Source organism: Tauraco erythrolophus, chromosome 20 (genome assembly GCF_009769465.1).
Source record: "Tauraco erythrolophus isolate bTauEry1 chromosome 20, bTauEry1.pri, whole genome shotgun sequence".
NCBI lineage: Eukaryota > Metazoa > Chordata > Aves > Musophagiformes > Musophagidae > Tauraco > Tauraco erythrolophus.
The window spans coordinates 3,907,242-3,923,992 of NC_141484.1; the positions used below are offsets into that span (position 1 = coordinate 3,907,242).

A 16,751-nucleotide genomic window follows, 5' to 3' on the forward strand; every position below is an offset into this window, starting at 1 on the left:
ATTCAAGCTGTTGTTAATCTCGCTTAGCAATACCTTGCTTGTCTGTGATCTTGGGAACACCCGTTCTCTTCCCTTGCATGTCTGCAGCAGGCTGGAGAACGTGACTGTGTCCCTGCAAACACTTCAGTATCTGACACAGAAGCTGTTCAGGCGCGAGCCTAAAATACGTTGTGTTGTGTAAGTCAGTGAAATCACTGGTCACCGTTCTTCCAGGTGGATTTTGTAAAGATGTCATTCTGTTACAGTGTTGAATTTCTTTAACTCTTGCAGATTTTTGACAAAGAAGCTAAAGATCTGGAGCGAGAAGTCTGCTTCATTGATATTGCCAGCGATGAAATTCCAGAGCGCTATTACAAAGAATCCGAGGTAAGAGACAGCTGGATTGTGAAATGATGAAGAAAGGAGTGTGAGAGGCTGCAGGAAAGCCTTGATGGAATCAAAACTGCTTTATTTCTGTATGAAATCTTGCTGGTCAGTAGCGTTTCAAAAGCTTTCAGTTAGAGGGGAAGCAGAGAGCAACCTCTCTAGATTGCCTGACACTTTCTTTTGCAGGTTATTCCTCCAACCTTTTGAAATGCCTTCATACCCTTATCAGAGCATATCCTGTACTAGAGCTTTGAGATTCAGCTGAATTAATTCAAAGTAGAAAAGGACTTTTCTTTGAATCAGGAAGCTCAGTTAAGCATTCACAGGTCTGAGCAGTTCTGAACATCACTGCTGTCCTTGTTTGCATCCTGCCCTGACTAACAAGTCGTGCAGAGTGTCCGAGCTCGGGCAGAGGGCAGACATGCTGCAGTAAGAATGGGGTTGATGCACGTCCCTGATGCACAGGGACCCTGACACAAGACCAAGAGGGACTGAAGCACACCACATGCTGCAGTAAATCTGCCAGAAAGCATCAATGGCAGCAGACACACTCATTCTCTCAGAATTCCCTTGAAAATTGCTCCCATGTATATTTGATTGTGCACATCTCTGAAGAGCCTGTTTCTTTTAGGTCAGTGCAATTCACTGTTTCGAAATCGGCAACCACTGTGCAAATGAAGATGAGGTCTCAATGTTTTAACCTCAGACTTGAAAAATGATGGTTCACAACAAGTAGCTAGAAAGGAATGATCAGATCTATGCTTGCATTTAATTTTGGAGATATGATTAGCCTCTGGAGCCAAGTATATATTCATAGCTGACAATGAGCATGGCAGCTGTTTGACTATACAAAATGAGACTACATAGTCATTTTTAGGATAGAAAATGAAGACTTGCCAATGAATTTATTTCTATACCATAGGAGACATGATTTTCAGACTAAAAAAGTAAGGTACTTGTTATCTTCCATTTATAGATCCTATTTCAAGTTTTATGTACGGGTCATAAACCAAAATTGGGTCTACAGTAGAATGAAAAGTAATTTTATTAGTTTCCTTAGATAATGAAACCCGTCTGTTCAGTACCAAAAATTATATAACACCTCATGAAACAGCTTATTGGTCCCATCATCTTGTCTGAACTCCACGGTCTTCTGGTTCCATTTAGGAATGACTGCTGCCATTTGGCTGTGTTTTAAAGAAATCATGTAAGATTTTTTGTCTTGGTGTGTGCACTTGCAGAAATTGCAAACATGAAGGTAACATCTAGCTTTTCGGCTTTCCTTCCCGTTTTTAATAGCCAACTATTAACCATAATTTCCATGTGATTAATATTATGATATAGAAAACCAGCCTCATGTTAAGTGAGAAAATAATTTCAGAGTCTTTGTGTTGCTATTTCAAAGACAAATCTGGAGACCTGATTCCAGGCAAAATGGAATTTTGTATGGGTTTGAACAACAAAAATAGCCCAGCATCTGTTGTTTTTTCTGTGCTGATGGATGGTTTGTATATTGACTACCAAATTCTGTTTCAGAATTCATACAAAATAGTTAAGAACACCTTAGCATTTAACTGTGCACATACTGTAGTTTATATTGAATTAATAATAGTTGAATTCAGTATCTTCCAAAGTTTACAAACTGTGGGGGTTTTATGCTACCATATGATGAACATGTAGCCAAATTCCCATTTCTGATGAGGCCTCTTACATAATTTAGGGACTATAAAAAGCTTTTTAATGTTTGTAAATGTAATTTCCGTCTGTTTTCAATCAGAACAGCATAAAAAAGTAACTCTATGTAAATGAGAGTCTGTATTTTCCAAATAACAGTTTCAGAGGTAATGGAGAACCATTTACTGTAAGCTTTGGAAAGGTACTGTAGTTAAACTAGTAACAACAATTGGGCTGCTTTTAAATCATTTAATCTGAATTGATACTAAGTTTAAAGATTGAAAGTGAAGTACAATCCTCAGGATTTAAGAATTAGATCCCACAGGATAAGTGTTCTGACTCCCATCCAGAAGGACCAGTGAGAATGATTTTCACTTCAGGCATGTTAGTAATCTCTTCATTTGAAAATTAGAGTCAGCGTGCTTAGCAGCTTCTAGAAATGAGCTTTAAATTTCTTTTATGTACTGACCAAAGTGCATCCCTCCTCAATTAAAAATACACTTCAGTTTTTAACAGCAAATTTCGTTATTTAGTTGTATTACTGTATATTAGAGAGCTAGCTTAAATGATTTAACCCTTCCACAGACGACTACAACTGCTTGCTCTTTGCTTAGTGCTTGTGAGCCTGCTTGTGGACGGGTGATCTCGGAGATGAGCAGACAGCACTAATTACACAGTTGCCATCAAGCTAGTGTTTGTGATTTCCGTTATTTTTAGCTTTAAAGTGCCCAGTTATCCTTCATAAGCCGTTTGGGTCAATATCGTATGTTTTTCAGAGCCATCTGTATGAAAAGCCCCTTTCTACAATTCGACTGTGACCTTTCTTTGAGTTAGTGCATCAAATAACTCATTGATTACAACAGACTGAACCATAGCAGCTTTGGTTGTGTGTGTACTACACCAATATCATCAATAGAGGGAATAATATTGCAGTTACCACAGGAGAGTTGGGAGATATCCAAGGGAGCCACGGCATCAGGCTCAGTACAAGCAAGTGAAGCAGCCATTCTCTGCTTCTCAGCACCTAGGATCGAAAAAATTCTTTTTCAGTTGCCCTGAAATGAATCTTATAAACAGAGGTACATTCTTCCTTCCATTGTAGCTTACATAATAATGGTTCATACATAAAAAGACAAAATGTAGAACATCTCCGTATGCGCAATATTCCATGTGAATTGCAGAGCTCATTTTGACTTGTGCTGGTTCTGATGAGAGAGGTCACGTCTTCTGTGAAAACGTCAGGGTGGGTGAAGGGAAAAGTATCGACTTCAACTTTGTGCACGTCTGCCTTTTCGCTCTTTCTAAGTATTAACTCAAATTGAAAAGTAGAAAATGTGGTGAGCTGGAGGCTTAAGGAGAGCTGTTGTTTCACTGAGGAACACTTTGAAGGAGCCTCTGCCAATAACACCGAGTGATCTCAGAGTCACCTCTGGATGACCAGAGTCATCCAAGTGGTTTGAATTCCCTTAAGAATGGAAGGCTTATCTGCCAGTGTGTGCACAGAAGGACTTCAGTCACCAGGTAAATAGTGAATGGGAAGACAGTTTTGTTAGCTATTGCAGACACATACAGAGTCCAGTTCTGTCTGTATACTGGTTCCTGCTGTCCAAAGGGTTGCCCATGTAGAAGACTGGAGGCGGTATAACTGCAGCAGTTCTGGGTATGCCAAAGCAGATGACTTAATTTTAACTTAATGACCATCTACAAACTTCATGGCGACGTAGCCACCAGAGTACTTAGCAGTGCTGTCAGATCTTAAGGGTTTTTTTACAAGCATGGACCTAAAAACCTTAAACTTTTAAGACATTTAAATGTGAGGTTCCAAATGGAGAAAGCTTTAATCTGGATCCGAGCTAACAGGTTTGCCTGGTTTTCTGTAAGGCGTCACATATGTTTCCAAATCTGAATGTGTACATATTACATCGAATACAGTATTTTATATTTCTGTATAAAGAGTGTACAAGCCTACAGGTAAAAGTAGTTGTACATTTTGTAAAGTCATTTCCATGTGACTTTCCCATCAGTGAATATGTATCACCAGCCATCGTGTATTCCCCATATAGACATATGTATTTATCTGAATTATAGAAAAGAACAAAACTGAGCCGTGCTGAAGAGTGAGGGCCTCAAGTGAATCATTCGCTGAAAAGAAACAGTTACTGTAGATGTGAGCTACTGAGCAGAATGTTCTTTGTGACCGTATTCAAGTTCTCAAAATTAACAGTGTTTCATTTCCTGTTTATAACAAAGCAGTTGAGAGTTGGACAAATGGAATAAACTTTTAAAGTTACGTCCAAACAGAAAGATTTCGTGCAGCTGCTGCAGTTTTATTCTTCAATTGCTGGCTTTTTTCACTTTAACACAGCTGCACTGTAGTACGTCCGGCTTACTACTGTCCAGGTGCCTTCAGAATAACAAAACCTCTATCACATTACAGAGCCAGAAAATTATGGCAGTTGAAATAATACAGCTGCCTCGGCCCCCACACTGAACGTGTGCAACTATCAGCACAGTAGCTCAGCACAGGGCACAGCAAAACCAGATGAAAATTTCCTTTTCCTTACTAACTTCAGTTGTGAGCTTACATAAAGCCTGGCTGGCTGATCGTATTTTAACACCTCAGAACTGTCCCAATATTTACAAGTCTTCAGTATTTAACTGGCTTTTCCAGAAAATACATTTTAATGAAAATTCAAAAAGAGAAAAATAGAAAGTCTTAAAAAAATTACTCCACATAAATGTCTGTAGTAGCATCTTTACATCAACAAATCTTTCCAGACCCCTAGCATTTAAGCTAGGGAAAGCATGCCTGTTCAGATTTGGAAGTTCTCTGTAAACAATGAATGTATTTCATTATTTAAGTGAAAAACAACATTTTATAGTTAAATCTAAAAAGTCATTGCAACAACCCAGTGCCATATTGTCAACGTGTTGGCGTTTGCCGCCTGGGGAGGGGCTTAAAATTCCACATCTGATACCCGTGACATCTGCAGTCCATGGGGAAGGTTGAGTCAATAAGTGCTAAATGCCAAATGATGGAATCTCCAACAATAAGCATGCTGAGCCAGGAACCACCAGACGTGGCCTAAGTGAGAAACACTGGGAGACTGCTGGGTTTGAAACCGTACCCATCACACTGTGGCTTTTATTTTATTTTATTGTAATTTTACATTTTCTTCTCACATAAGCCCAGCTCATGGGTGATGATGTTTCTGCTGTGTTAGCAGAAGTGCTGTTTTTAAATCATTCTCCACCTGGCAGTAATGTATTGCAAATACAGCGTAGGTTTTGCTCCTCTGTAGCAAAAGGATTTGCCAGATGGGCTTTCCTAATAAATTGTGTCTGATAAAAGGACAAGAAGGTTATTTAAACAAAGATTTTAGCTATGTCATTACATTTAAAACAGATTGAGGATTTTGCCAGTGGATGAATTAAGGGGAAAATAGTGAATAGACACAGTATTCTTTGGATGATGGCTTCCCTAGAAAGGAAGGCCTGGGTGGCTAAAAGCAGAAATAAAAGGCACACACAACATTAATGATCCAAATAGTAACATAAAATGGGGTCAGAGCAAAGACAGGCTTGCCCAGTTTCTGCTCAGTGATGGAAGTGTTTCGAATGGGTATGCTGCAGTTCCTGCCCAGCGAGCGGGCTCGCCCTGCTCTGGCGCCTCAGAGAATGCACAGATTCCATTCCTTTCCCAGAAAGAGGAAGGAATGGCCATGATCCGGTACAGGCAGGTTCTCAGCACTTCCTCCTGGGGCCTGGAGAGATGTGAGCGTGGCAGATGAGTCTAATTGGTTCTATCTGGCCAACTTAACCTGGGAGCCACAGCAGGAAAGTCAGTGGGAGCAGTGCTGCGTACCGATAGGATTTCCACTTGCATGTAACAGAAAGTTTTCATCCCTGCTTAATTTTTTTTTTTTTTAAGAAGGACCTGTGCCTAATTGCAGAAAGGATTCCGGGCTATGAGTCTTAATCTGACAATTTGAAGCCATGAGTTGGGCAAATAAAATCATTCTGGGTTGTGGCTTTCATGTCAAAGTTCTCATTGCTTTCAGTGGTCTTTGCTCAGATACTGAGGAGCAAAAGATGAGCAGTCCTGGTCACACCGAAGGTCCTTCTGGCATGGCGTGCTCTCTGGGGCTGTGGCCAGTAGCAAAGGACTAGGAAAGGCGGAAATATATGCAAAATACAGAGATAAATATAGAGATTCTTCCCCTAAATACTTCACATGAACCATAGCTCAAGCAATTACTGAGCCAAAATTTGTGTCGTTGTATTAGTCCAAGACTTTTTTAAACACCTAATCTTTAGCATCCGGGTAAAAAGTCCCGTGATGTTACTTTTACTGATGATCACCACTCTCCTCTGTAAACAGTCACACCCTTGGAATTGGTGGCCCAGAGATTAAACTCTCGAGTTCTCTTCACTTAATTTTGCTGTGTGTGTTATGTCCCACCACTCAGCTTATACGCAGTCTCTGAGTTTTAGCTCACCTGAGCAAGCAGTCAGTAAGATGTTTCATATCTTGATCTTTCATACAATCTGTTCCCCTGAATTCTTCCTTCTTCCTGGCTTCCCTTCATCAGTCTATGGTTTTATAGTACCAATACGTTAATGTTTTCAGAAAGGCAGGAATTTCCATAAAAGCTATTAGGTAGAAGTTGCCCAAACTGTCCGTCATTACCTGGCTCTTTGCTTGAAACTGCCCAGCCAATTTGTGACTAAACACCATGTCCTTCAAGAAAAACAGACATGATTCAGGGACGCAAAGGTGCCATCTCTGGGCGCCGTTAAAAGAATTTGCAACTGGGAGTGATATCCTGGATGAATTGCATTGCAGAACGTGGACTATTTGTGAGCCACCCGTTTAAGAACAATTTCCACTATGAAGCCCCTTGTCTGCTGCAGTAACTTGACAAAGCAAAACAAAATGTTGCTTTAACAGTATCCAGAAGGTTCTTGCAGTCTGAAGAGACACAAGTCTTATGCATGATCGAGCAGGCGTGCAGTGTAGCTGTTTGTTATTTAGTTTTTGTGTATAAATACTGAATACTTGATACTGACTCAAATTCATTACATTAAATCCCTTTGGACCACGCTGACATTATTCCATTATAGATCTTGGTTTTGCTGATATAAAGTATCTCTTGACAACACTCAATGCCATTAAAGTGCCTGTCTGAAATGCTTAATCAAGACAATGGCTCCATCCCACCAGCACCATCCGTGTACGTCAGAAACAGCAGACCCTTCCTTACATTAAACTATTTTCCTTTGATTTTCCTTTTCTTCCCTTTCTGAATATCATGTCTTAGTTATTCCCTTTTTATTTTTCCTTCTTCTTATTATGTTGATTGCTTCAGGCGATAATCAGTTATAAACCAACTCTTCCAACCAGAAAATATCCAGATCAATCGGAGGTCAAGCTTTGTTGAGCGAGAAGATTGACCACAGGGTATGACTCTGGGTCGTGTCACACAGGGGTGTATTGCTCTGACCTGTGGTGGCGCTGGGTTGGTTTTCGTGGTGATTTAACATTGAGACCTTGTTGTACTGCAAGCTTAAAGCTCCTATTTAGAAAAGAATGTGTCAGCAATAAAAGCAATGACTTCCGCGGAGAACGAAGACTGTCACCTCGTTAGAGCTTTGTGAAGAAGCTTTAATGAGGGAGCTTCAGTTTATGGATAAAATCAGAAGCCAAGTCAGAAGATAACTAAACATTAGACAAAAGGAACGCTGAAGGATATATAGGCTCACACTGAATGAAAGGAAATTGAGATCAGAGTAGTCTTACCAATTTGTTAGTTTTTCTCCTGATTGTCTTCCATTTAGCGCATAATTTAAGCACACGCTTAAATGTACGTTTAACTGCTTTTAGAACAAAGGATGAATTTAAAACATTTTCCCGCATCTCAGCTTTGGGGAGAGCAACACAGGTGAGCACTGGTGGTTATTCTTGAAGACAGACTTTAGAAGCTGTCCTGTGAATTTACTGAAACAACATTATTTTCAAGTTTTGAAAATCAACACTTAATTGTAAATTGTTTCTGTTTACAAGATGTAATTAGCAGGATTGGACATCAAGTGAAATGGAATTATACCAGTATGGAAATTAACGATTTGAAAGATAAAATTGTATCTTGTACAGATTAAAGTAAACCCTGAAAATTAACTGATGTCCTTATTGGCTTTTTTGTGGTCTTGCTGTTTTAATTTCAACACCAATTTATTTGATTTTCCAGTTAGTAAAAGAGAGAGAGTGTTGAAATCAGTCAGTGTTTTGCCCAAAAATACGGTAACTCCGTTGTAATCAGGGATAGCTAAATTGGGGGAGTTTCATACTTTGCTGCCCACCTTGATACACAAGTTCCCTTAAAACTGAACGGCATTGTCAGGGTAACATCCGATGTGCCAGAGCTCAGACTGGACATGACTGCAGGAAGACAGGCACGGGCAGAAAGCACTGGTAAGTCACACTGAGGCAGCAGTGCAAAAGCAAGCTCTGAAGAAGCAACTTTTTTTTTTCCAAAGACCATAAATAACACTTGGAGTGCATTGTATTGTAATGACTTGCAATAACACATTTTCCTGTAGCAGAAAATGTCCTAGATGGTGTGATTGTCAAAGCATCTCCAAGAATACGCTGCCATTGATTCAGTGGCTGATGGATAAAAGACAGAATTTGATTTTAGTATAACCTGGTGCTTATTTAAGTCAATTTCATATTACTTTTTCATTATGTTTTTTAGCATGTTTTCATATTTTGTGTCTTATCAAAACATTTACTTTAGCAAACTGACAAACAGGACTTCTCCTGCATTTCTCAGTATGTTTTCTTTGTTTTGCAGGATCCAAAATATTTCAAGTCGCAGAAGACTGGGAGAGGCCAATTGAAAGAAGGCTGGAGAGAGACTCATCAGCCAATTATGTGTTCCTACAAACTCGTGACTGTCAAATTTGAGGTCTGGGGACTTCAAACCAGAGTAGAGCAATTTGTACACAAGGTCAGTGAAACAGGAGCTGTCTCTCATCCTTCACGTAAGCAGAACTTGAGTACTACCGGGCACAGGAACGCAGCGGTGGCTGTGTAGGAGCTAGGGAGCTCAGCCGACTCTGCTTTCAGACCTCTCTCAAGGTCTGAAGGATCTGGAGCAGAGCCAAAGAGTTCCTCTCTGGACATAAACTCAACAAAGCCTGGAGATGCTCAGGTCTAAGGTTGAGAAAAACTATCAGTAAATTTTCAAAACTGTGATAAATATATGAGCTAAAGTATTTATGAGTATACTTGAGTACCGTACGTGTAGCAATGATGTGCAGAATTTCCTACAGACAGGTACTGGGTAAGTTTTCCAATCAGTCTACTGAAAAAATAATTAATTAATGGCATAACAGATAAATGATAATATTTTTCAGAGTATTGACCTTCCATATGTTTAAAAAGCTAACAAGGAAAATGAATAGTTCTAATTGCCCAAAGATTAATGGATTCTGTACATATTCCCAAATGGCTTCCCGTGCTAGTCAAGGTGATCCAGTGTTGGCAATAGATCCACTTCAAGTGGGAGGCTGGACTACAAGAGCTTCAGAGCCAGTGTGTCTGACTCTCTAGGGCATGTCTTCTTCAAAACAAAACTATTGGAATGTTTTTCACTTTAAATCACGTTGAAAGCCTACAGTGTTACTTTTCTGAAATGTTTTGTTGCCGCAGAGGTATTTGACCTTTTCCTTGTTCCACAGGTGGTCAGAGATATACTATTGATCGGGCACCGGCAGGCTTTTGCCTGGGTTGATGAGTGGTACGGTAAGTATTCTCCAAATTTAGCCCATTTAAAAGGGCTTATGACAATTAACAACAGGTTTCCATTTGCTTTCATGGACCATCAGGTCCCAGTATAAGTTGTTCATGAAAGAGATGGAACTATGTTCGGTTTCTCTGGAGCACACGGAGCTCGTTCATGGCAGGTTCTTTGTAGCAAGAGTAGGCAGCCAGTGGGCAGCACACGGGGCTGTCTTTGCATCGCAGGCATCTCAGTGCCACCACCCTGGGGTGTAGGCAGATGGAAGCTCCCCCTGCTGAGAGTCACCTCTGGGGAGAACTGCATGCAGATCTGAATAAAGCTGCTTATTAAGACTGCATTAAAATGCAGTCATTCCCATACTGCAAACTCCTGATCCAACACAATTTTAGCTTTTTAGGAAAGTTTTAAACTGTCCATATGTATTGCCATAAAGAAAAGATGGAGCTCTAGTGTCCTTTCTGAAAAATGGATACAAATGTAAAGCCTGCTGGGTCTGATTCAGCACCAGCTGCACGCAAAAACTGTCCTGAATCCATAAACCAGCTGCAGCAATGGGCACTTCCAGTAGTACAGAGCAATCCTGAATATCAAAACAGCCGATTAGACTTTATAAAATAAGCTCACAGGGTTTGTGCATTTGGCGTGTGTTTTCAGTAAGATGAATCCATAATCATGGATACTTGTAGAGCAGTGTCTAAGACGTTTCTGTAACATATAATAGCAATGTGGGAACATATTTAGGATGTTTATTTAGAGCCTCCTTAAGCTGCAGGAAACACCATTTGAGGCATTTCACGGGTAAGAATGACACCTGTCTTTCATCAAAACTCAGAAACCTTCTACATTGCTTAGAAGTAGTCAGTCAGCCCAGCTGGTGCACACACACACGTCTCCAGCGACTTCATAAACCTGCATAACGTGACACTAGAATCTAACAACAAACTCATTGTGCTGATTTTTTGACAACATAGAAAAATTTGCATTTGAAATCACAATGTTCTTATCAATTTAATAGTGCATTTAAATCTTGTGCTGTGATGATCATAAAAATACTGAAATCTGCTAAAAATATATTCTATTTTGGAATAGCCAGAAACTAGTAAGAGGATTTTGTATCCAGTGAGAAAGAGTTCTTATGAGACAGTGGGTTTGGGGTTTTTGTTGGGTTATTTTCATTTTTTACCTGATATATAGTGATCTGGTACAGGGAAACTGATGACTTTAAATAAAGCAACCTGACTTCCTGTAAAAATTTAGCCCCCAAATTTGCCCCAAATCCACCCAACATATCTATTAAAGTGAGACATAACAAAATGTTACTGAGAAGCACGGAGTCACCTGCACTTTAGCAGAGTTATTGATAATGATAACAAGTAGTCACGAAGTTAAATGTATGGAATAGGTTTAGCCCAAAAACATTCAACCACAGATTTTCCCACCTTAAGTCTGGAAGCACCCTGTCACAAATACACTTTCCACAAGTGAAATATTTCAATGTACAATTATCTCATGGATTTTTACTGTCATAGTGAGTCCTTTTACTAAATAATGTAGTGTACTTTTCGAACTTAATTGTCAGACTAAGTACAAACCCTAAAAACTCCAGGCTTACTAAAATAGATATGAATAAAGGCTAAGTATATGGCAAGATTGATTTTTTTTTTTAAAAAAAAGTGCAGTAAGTTAGTTGAGTAACTCTCTGTGCTGTCTTTATACCACTGCATTGTATAACAGTTGGTAAGATTTGCTGACTAGAGGCTATCTCATTATCCAAAATGGGTGAGATCCAGTTTGTAAACATCCACTTCCATTTGATACATATGATCCGTAAAACTGTTGTGGTGCTGCTCTTGACGTGTTTAGGTGTGTAGGGAGAGATTTTCAGAAATACACTTGTTAAAGGGTCTGTGTGCCTTCAGTGTGTCTGTTAGCATCTTTTAAAATTAAAGTTTGAGAGAGACTTGGAGATGATGTAAGTCAGCTAACCTGAATCAAGTAATCAGCGTAATAAAATCAATTATTAGACATGTTATGTTGCGGGTGTTACTGATTGTTACTGTTACTGATGCTGTAAGTATGAATATGTCTTTTCATTAAATTTACTAAACTGGATGTAGCTTATTTTTAAGAAAATCTATTTTCACAGTGCTGTTTACTAATAAAGAGCATGTCCTCTGCTTGGCAAAATGCATCCTTAGCATGTTCCTGACATGGCTTATGAGCTCGTTTTTCATTCCAGATAACAGTGACAAAGCTAAAAGAGTGTGAGTTAGTGGTATTCCATGTTTCCTTTTCATCAAAATTTTAGACTGCGTTTCATTTTCACTGATGAAGTATTACATTGTGCTACTGATGTAACAGCTAAAGTTATCTCTTTCCTTAAAAGCTCTCGTAAAATGCAGCAAGAGCTTCATATCACATAACGAGGAGTGGTGTGATACAAGAACTTGCAAATCCAAGTGGCACATAGTAAACCTGAGAAAAATTATTGCCTCAAAACCAAAACCACAATGTACATTACCAAAGTGGTACATTTTTCCAAGTATACAGTGCTACTAAAATGCTATTTAAGTTTTATGAGTAAAAAATTGATGGCTGTTTTCGTGAAGCTCTGAAGTTACCAAACTGTTTCACAGAACAGACCAAAATTCTAACAGCCTTCATGTTCACTTACACCTTACTCTCAAGTAGATTTATCAAAAGCAGGGGAATACTCGGAAGAGTAAGGTCACACGTCAATTAATTGGATACTTTATGTTTTTCCTAGAAGTGTGGTTTGTGACAAATCTTTTTAAAAATTGCTTTGAGGACATAGCAAGGGCCTAACAGATTATGCACCAGTTTGACAACATCAGGCATGCCTGGACAATGATCAGCGATCTGACCGGTGGGATCGGCCTCATTTGCTGAATACATCTCATACTTCCAATTCAGTAAATTGCTTGAGGCTACAAAACTGTCCATGTTTATTAATTCACTTACTGGTATAATTAAATGTTGTTTCTGGAATCTAAGCTGAGGTGTGCTCTAACTGTAAGAATGTTTGCTGGTTTGAGATATGCAATGCAAAGGTAACATAAAATCTTTTTGAAAGTGCCTGGAAAGGTAAGTAAATATTTATAATATTTCTGTATCTATCCTTTATTCCAAGGGATCTTCTAAAATCTTTTTAGAAGATCTTGGCCTTTGCCAAGGCCCGCACTTCAGTACTTTTTTGCCTACCTTATGTTACACGGATACTCCTAAACAATTTCCACTCCTTCCTGTTCTCTGACTCCCTTTGACTTAACCTTCTTACACCTTCCTTGGCTGATTTAACTACCTTTATGAGTCCATTTTCATAAAGCTAGTTGCTCCATGCTTTATTTTTAAATTCTTTTTTGGCTTCTGCTGAAAGGCTATGTGTTCCTAGAACCTTCTCCTTCAAAAAAAAAAATTAAGTTTGCATTGAATCAATGGAAAATGCCAACAATTTTGAACTTTTTACAGATATGACTATGGATGATGTTCGAGAATACGAGAAAAATATGCATGAAAAAACCAACATTAAAGTTTGCAACCAGCATTCATCTACTGTGGATGAAATAGAGAGCCATGCCAAAGCAAGAGTATGTCAATTTTTAAAACATATTGCCCATCCTCCGCTAGTACACCTGCACAGATCAGAGAAGAGCAATGAACTGATCTTGCTGACCTGTCAGTGGAATTTTGGGGAGGTTTTGCTTCAGTAGGAACAGAATCTTTCTCCGTGAAGTGCAATCCTGCCTTTCGTTTGCACTGTAAACTGCCACTGATGTAAGAAAGGGTGGGGCTGGGCTCATAGACAACTCCCTGTCTTCCAGGAAAACACAATTCTCAAATTTCAGTTGGATGCATAAAGAGGAAGTTAAATATCAGTTTTGCCTTCTATTATTTGAATAGTTAAAAAATGCAAGAGTTCAGAGTGCTTCAGTCAAAAAGCCAGGAACATGGGGAGTGGAAAATTTCTATGGGACTGACAAAATTGTTTGCTTCACCAGGAAAAAAAGCTAATGAATTATTCACTCTTTTAAAACTAATTTTAATGTTGTCATTGATTAGCTACCAACAAGGTGAGAATTATTTTCAGAAGTATACAACAGCAGTTTGTGCAGAAGGGCACGTTTCTGTGTAGGTTCTTTGATTCAGATTCTGGAAACTTCGTGAAGTATTTAAGTTCTTGATTTGGGCACCTCAAGTAGAGGCCTAAAATTAGAAATTGTTACTGTCTGCAAATAGAAAAGATGCAGTGATATTTGCTTTTGAAATGCTATTATTCTTTTTTTTTTCTACTACCTGCGCTGTAGAACTCAGTGATGGTTTTACTCATGTAACGAGTGTGGCACAAGGCCTGAAGGGCGAAGCCTTGAGGTCTTTCCTTTGTTCTACCAGTAAAAATCGTCACCAGTCTGAGAGGATGTTGTCTAAGCAGTAACCAGAAAGGTGATTCTCGTGTCTGTAATGCTGCAGCTCCATTGGCATCAAGGTTACTCCTTAGCTGAGCAGTAAATTGAGAATCAGTTCTGACTTTGGCTCTACACTTCAGGATTTGGCTTTGAATTAAATCTGCCAACCTTTGCCTTGGCTCCCGTGTGGCAAAATTGCCACTGAGGTCAGCACAGAATTTGTTTTTCATGAAGAAAAAAGAGAGTCTGAGCCATTTTACCTCGGGATAAGACTTATTTTACTTGAGCATGTGTCAGAAGAGAAGTGAATTTAAAGCAAGTGTAAGCTAAAAAGCCAAAGTCGACAGAAGGGACAATAAGTGTTTCATGTCTGAATTTAAAATGGACGGTCTTGGAGGATACCACTTAGGGAGACTTTAATCAGTCTTCACCTAAATGGCCAGCAAATTGAGAAATCCTCCTGTCCTCTTTTGCTTTCATTTACCCAAGACAACTTTTGTTTCGTGTTGCACAGAAGTCCTCAGTGGAAAATAGCTGAAACGAACGCGCGGGCTGCCTTTGATGTCGGGGTGCTTTGAAACCCTTTGAGTTCAGAAACACCACACACACTGTGAGCGGGTGTGAAACAAAATACAAATCAGCAAAACACGTTCAAATCCATCTCCAACACAAGTAGGTACAGTTCCTCTGAGACCATCTGTTTATTTCTACCACTTATCTCAGATTGGAAAAGAGCTTAGTCCTCACTCCTGATAACTGGCACAGCAAAGTGGGCTGAAAAGGTCCCTGGAATGTCATCTGCAGGGAAGAGAGGAGGCAGCTGGCGGTGTGCATGCTTTTGTTTATTTCATACAATGCTGTAATACAGCATAAAGCTGCTTCCAGATAACGTTTGCAGCCACAGCTACAGATGCATGCAGCTGGGTAATATCAAAAAGTGTCGATGTTCTGAAAGTGTAGGACTTTGTAAGCACCAGTGCCAGTCCCGTGTCCCAGACACCCAAATGTGTGAGAATTTTAAATTGATTAAAATGCCAGTGGGTTTTTTTCTGATTTTTTTTGAGCTTTCGGAGCTCAAAGAGTCTATAAAATGGTTTAATAAAACTTTATTGCCAAATTGTGGTCTTCAAAAGGAATTGCTATATACCACGAGAGCTATAAAGAAGTCACACAAATTGACAGCCCTGGTAAGCAAAGAGTAGAGAATGGTGGTGATCATGTCTTGATCATCCAGATAACTTGGGTCGTTGTTATTTGATTACGAAACACAGGTCACCCATATCCTACCACACTCCTACACCAGTCAGGTCACTGGTTTCTTTACCCTCTGACTCATCTTTACTGTTTTAAGTGTGGAGCTGGGGGGCAGCCAGGAGCAAAATTATTTACAGAGACACACAAATGTAACAGAACTCTCGACCGACTGGGGTCTTTTTAATCGTATCTCCCAAAGATTTAGTATCATTTATAAAATAATTACCCTGAGAGAATTCAGAAGTGATTTTTCTGGACTACTTTCACTGTGTCTTTTTTTGTCTCTGCTAGTAGTCAGCTGTTTCAGTTAGTATTGAGCAGATGTTGGGTTTGCTGTTCTACTTGGGGTAGGTATGAATACGCTGAGTTTCATTCTGTGAATACTTCAGATTTACAAATTTAACATGACATTCAGTGGAAACCATAAAATCTATTTCAGTTGGCTCAGGCAACGTAGACACGAAGCAGCAGGTTTCAGAAGACTCTTGCTGGGTTTTTTGCTCAGCTTACCCGTTGTAGCAGATGTCATTCGTTTGGGATTTTGTCAAAAAAGTTTTGCACGGCTCAGCCCGGAGCACATCCATGCTGGGATCGCGCTGCCCTCTTGTGGGTTCCTACAGCACTGTGACACGTTTGTCACCTGCAGGAGAAGATCTCAGCTGGTTTTAAAGCTTTCCGTGGACTCGATTTTCCATTGCAAAGTGGCTTTAACCTCCCGTCTCACTTCGCCTCTGCTTTGCGGGGAGTTGAGCAGTGGGTTTGTCATTGGCCACAAACGTTTAAGCACAGATTCTGGATGGAAAAGTTGGAAAGCGTGTTGTGGCTGTATCAAGCGAGAGGGAATTCTTCAGGCTTTATCAGTAGAAAAGCCTCAGTTATGTGCATGCAGCTGCAACTAGAAGTCAGTATAAGCTGTGCATGAGAGGAGAGACAAATTTTTATTCCTTGATAATTATAGTAGACAAACAAACCAATGACAATTCTTTACTCGGTCGTGCTCATAAGTTAGATGGAAAAAAACCCAAACCAGCAACCTTATTTTGTGTGAAGTTCTGAAAAATTCTACTTGCTAACTGTGTGTCTAAATGCATTCTTTAATTGCCTGTGAAACAGCTTAATTTTTCCAGCAATTACAGAGGTAGGACTCTTTATTCAGTTCAGACTCAGGCAGAAGAACTGTTAGTGTGTGATTAATGTACTTTACATTATTTTATTCTTTACATTGGTC

The 16,751-nt window shown here is 39.5% G+C and overlaps 1 protein-coding gene across 1 annotated transcript in view; it reads left to right on the forward strand.

The window, feature by feature from the left end:
* Positions 1 to 16,751, forward strand: part of PITPNC1 (phosphatidylinositol transfer protein cytoplasmic 1) — an 88,815-nt gene that overhangs the window by 67,512 nt on the left and 4,552 nt on the right. The window contains exons 6-8 of the mRNA XM_086624024.1: positions 271 to 366; positions 8,895 to 9,050; positions 9,784 to 9,847. Coding sequence (XP_086480150.1) covers positions 271 to 366; positions 8,895 to 9,050; positions 9,784 to 9,847 — 316 coding nt within the window. The remainder of the gene's footprint in view (positions 1 to 270; positions 367 to 8,894; positions 9,051 to 9,783; positions 9,848 to 16,751) is intronic.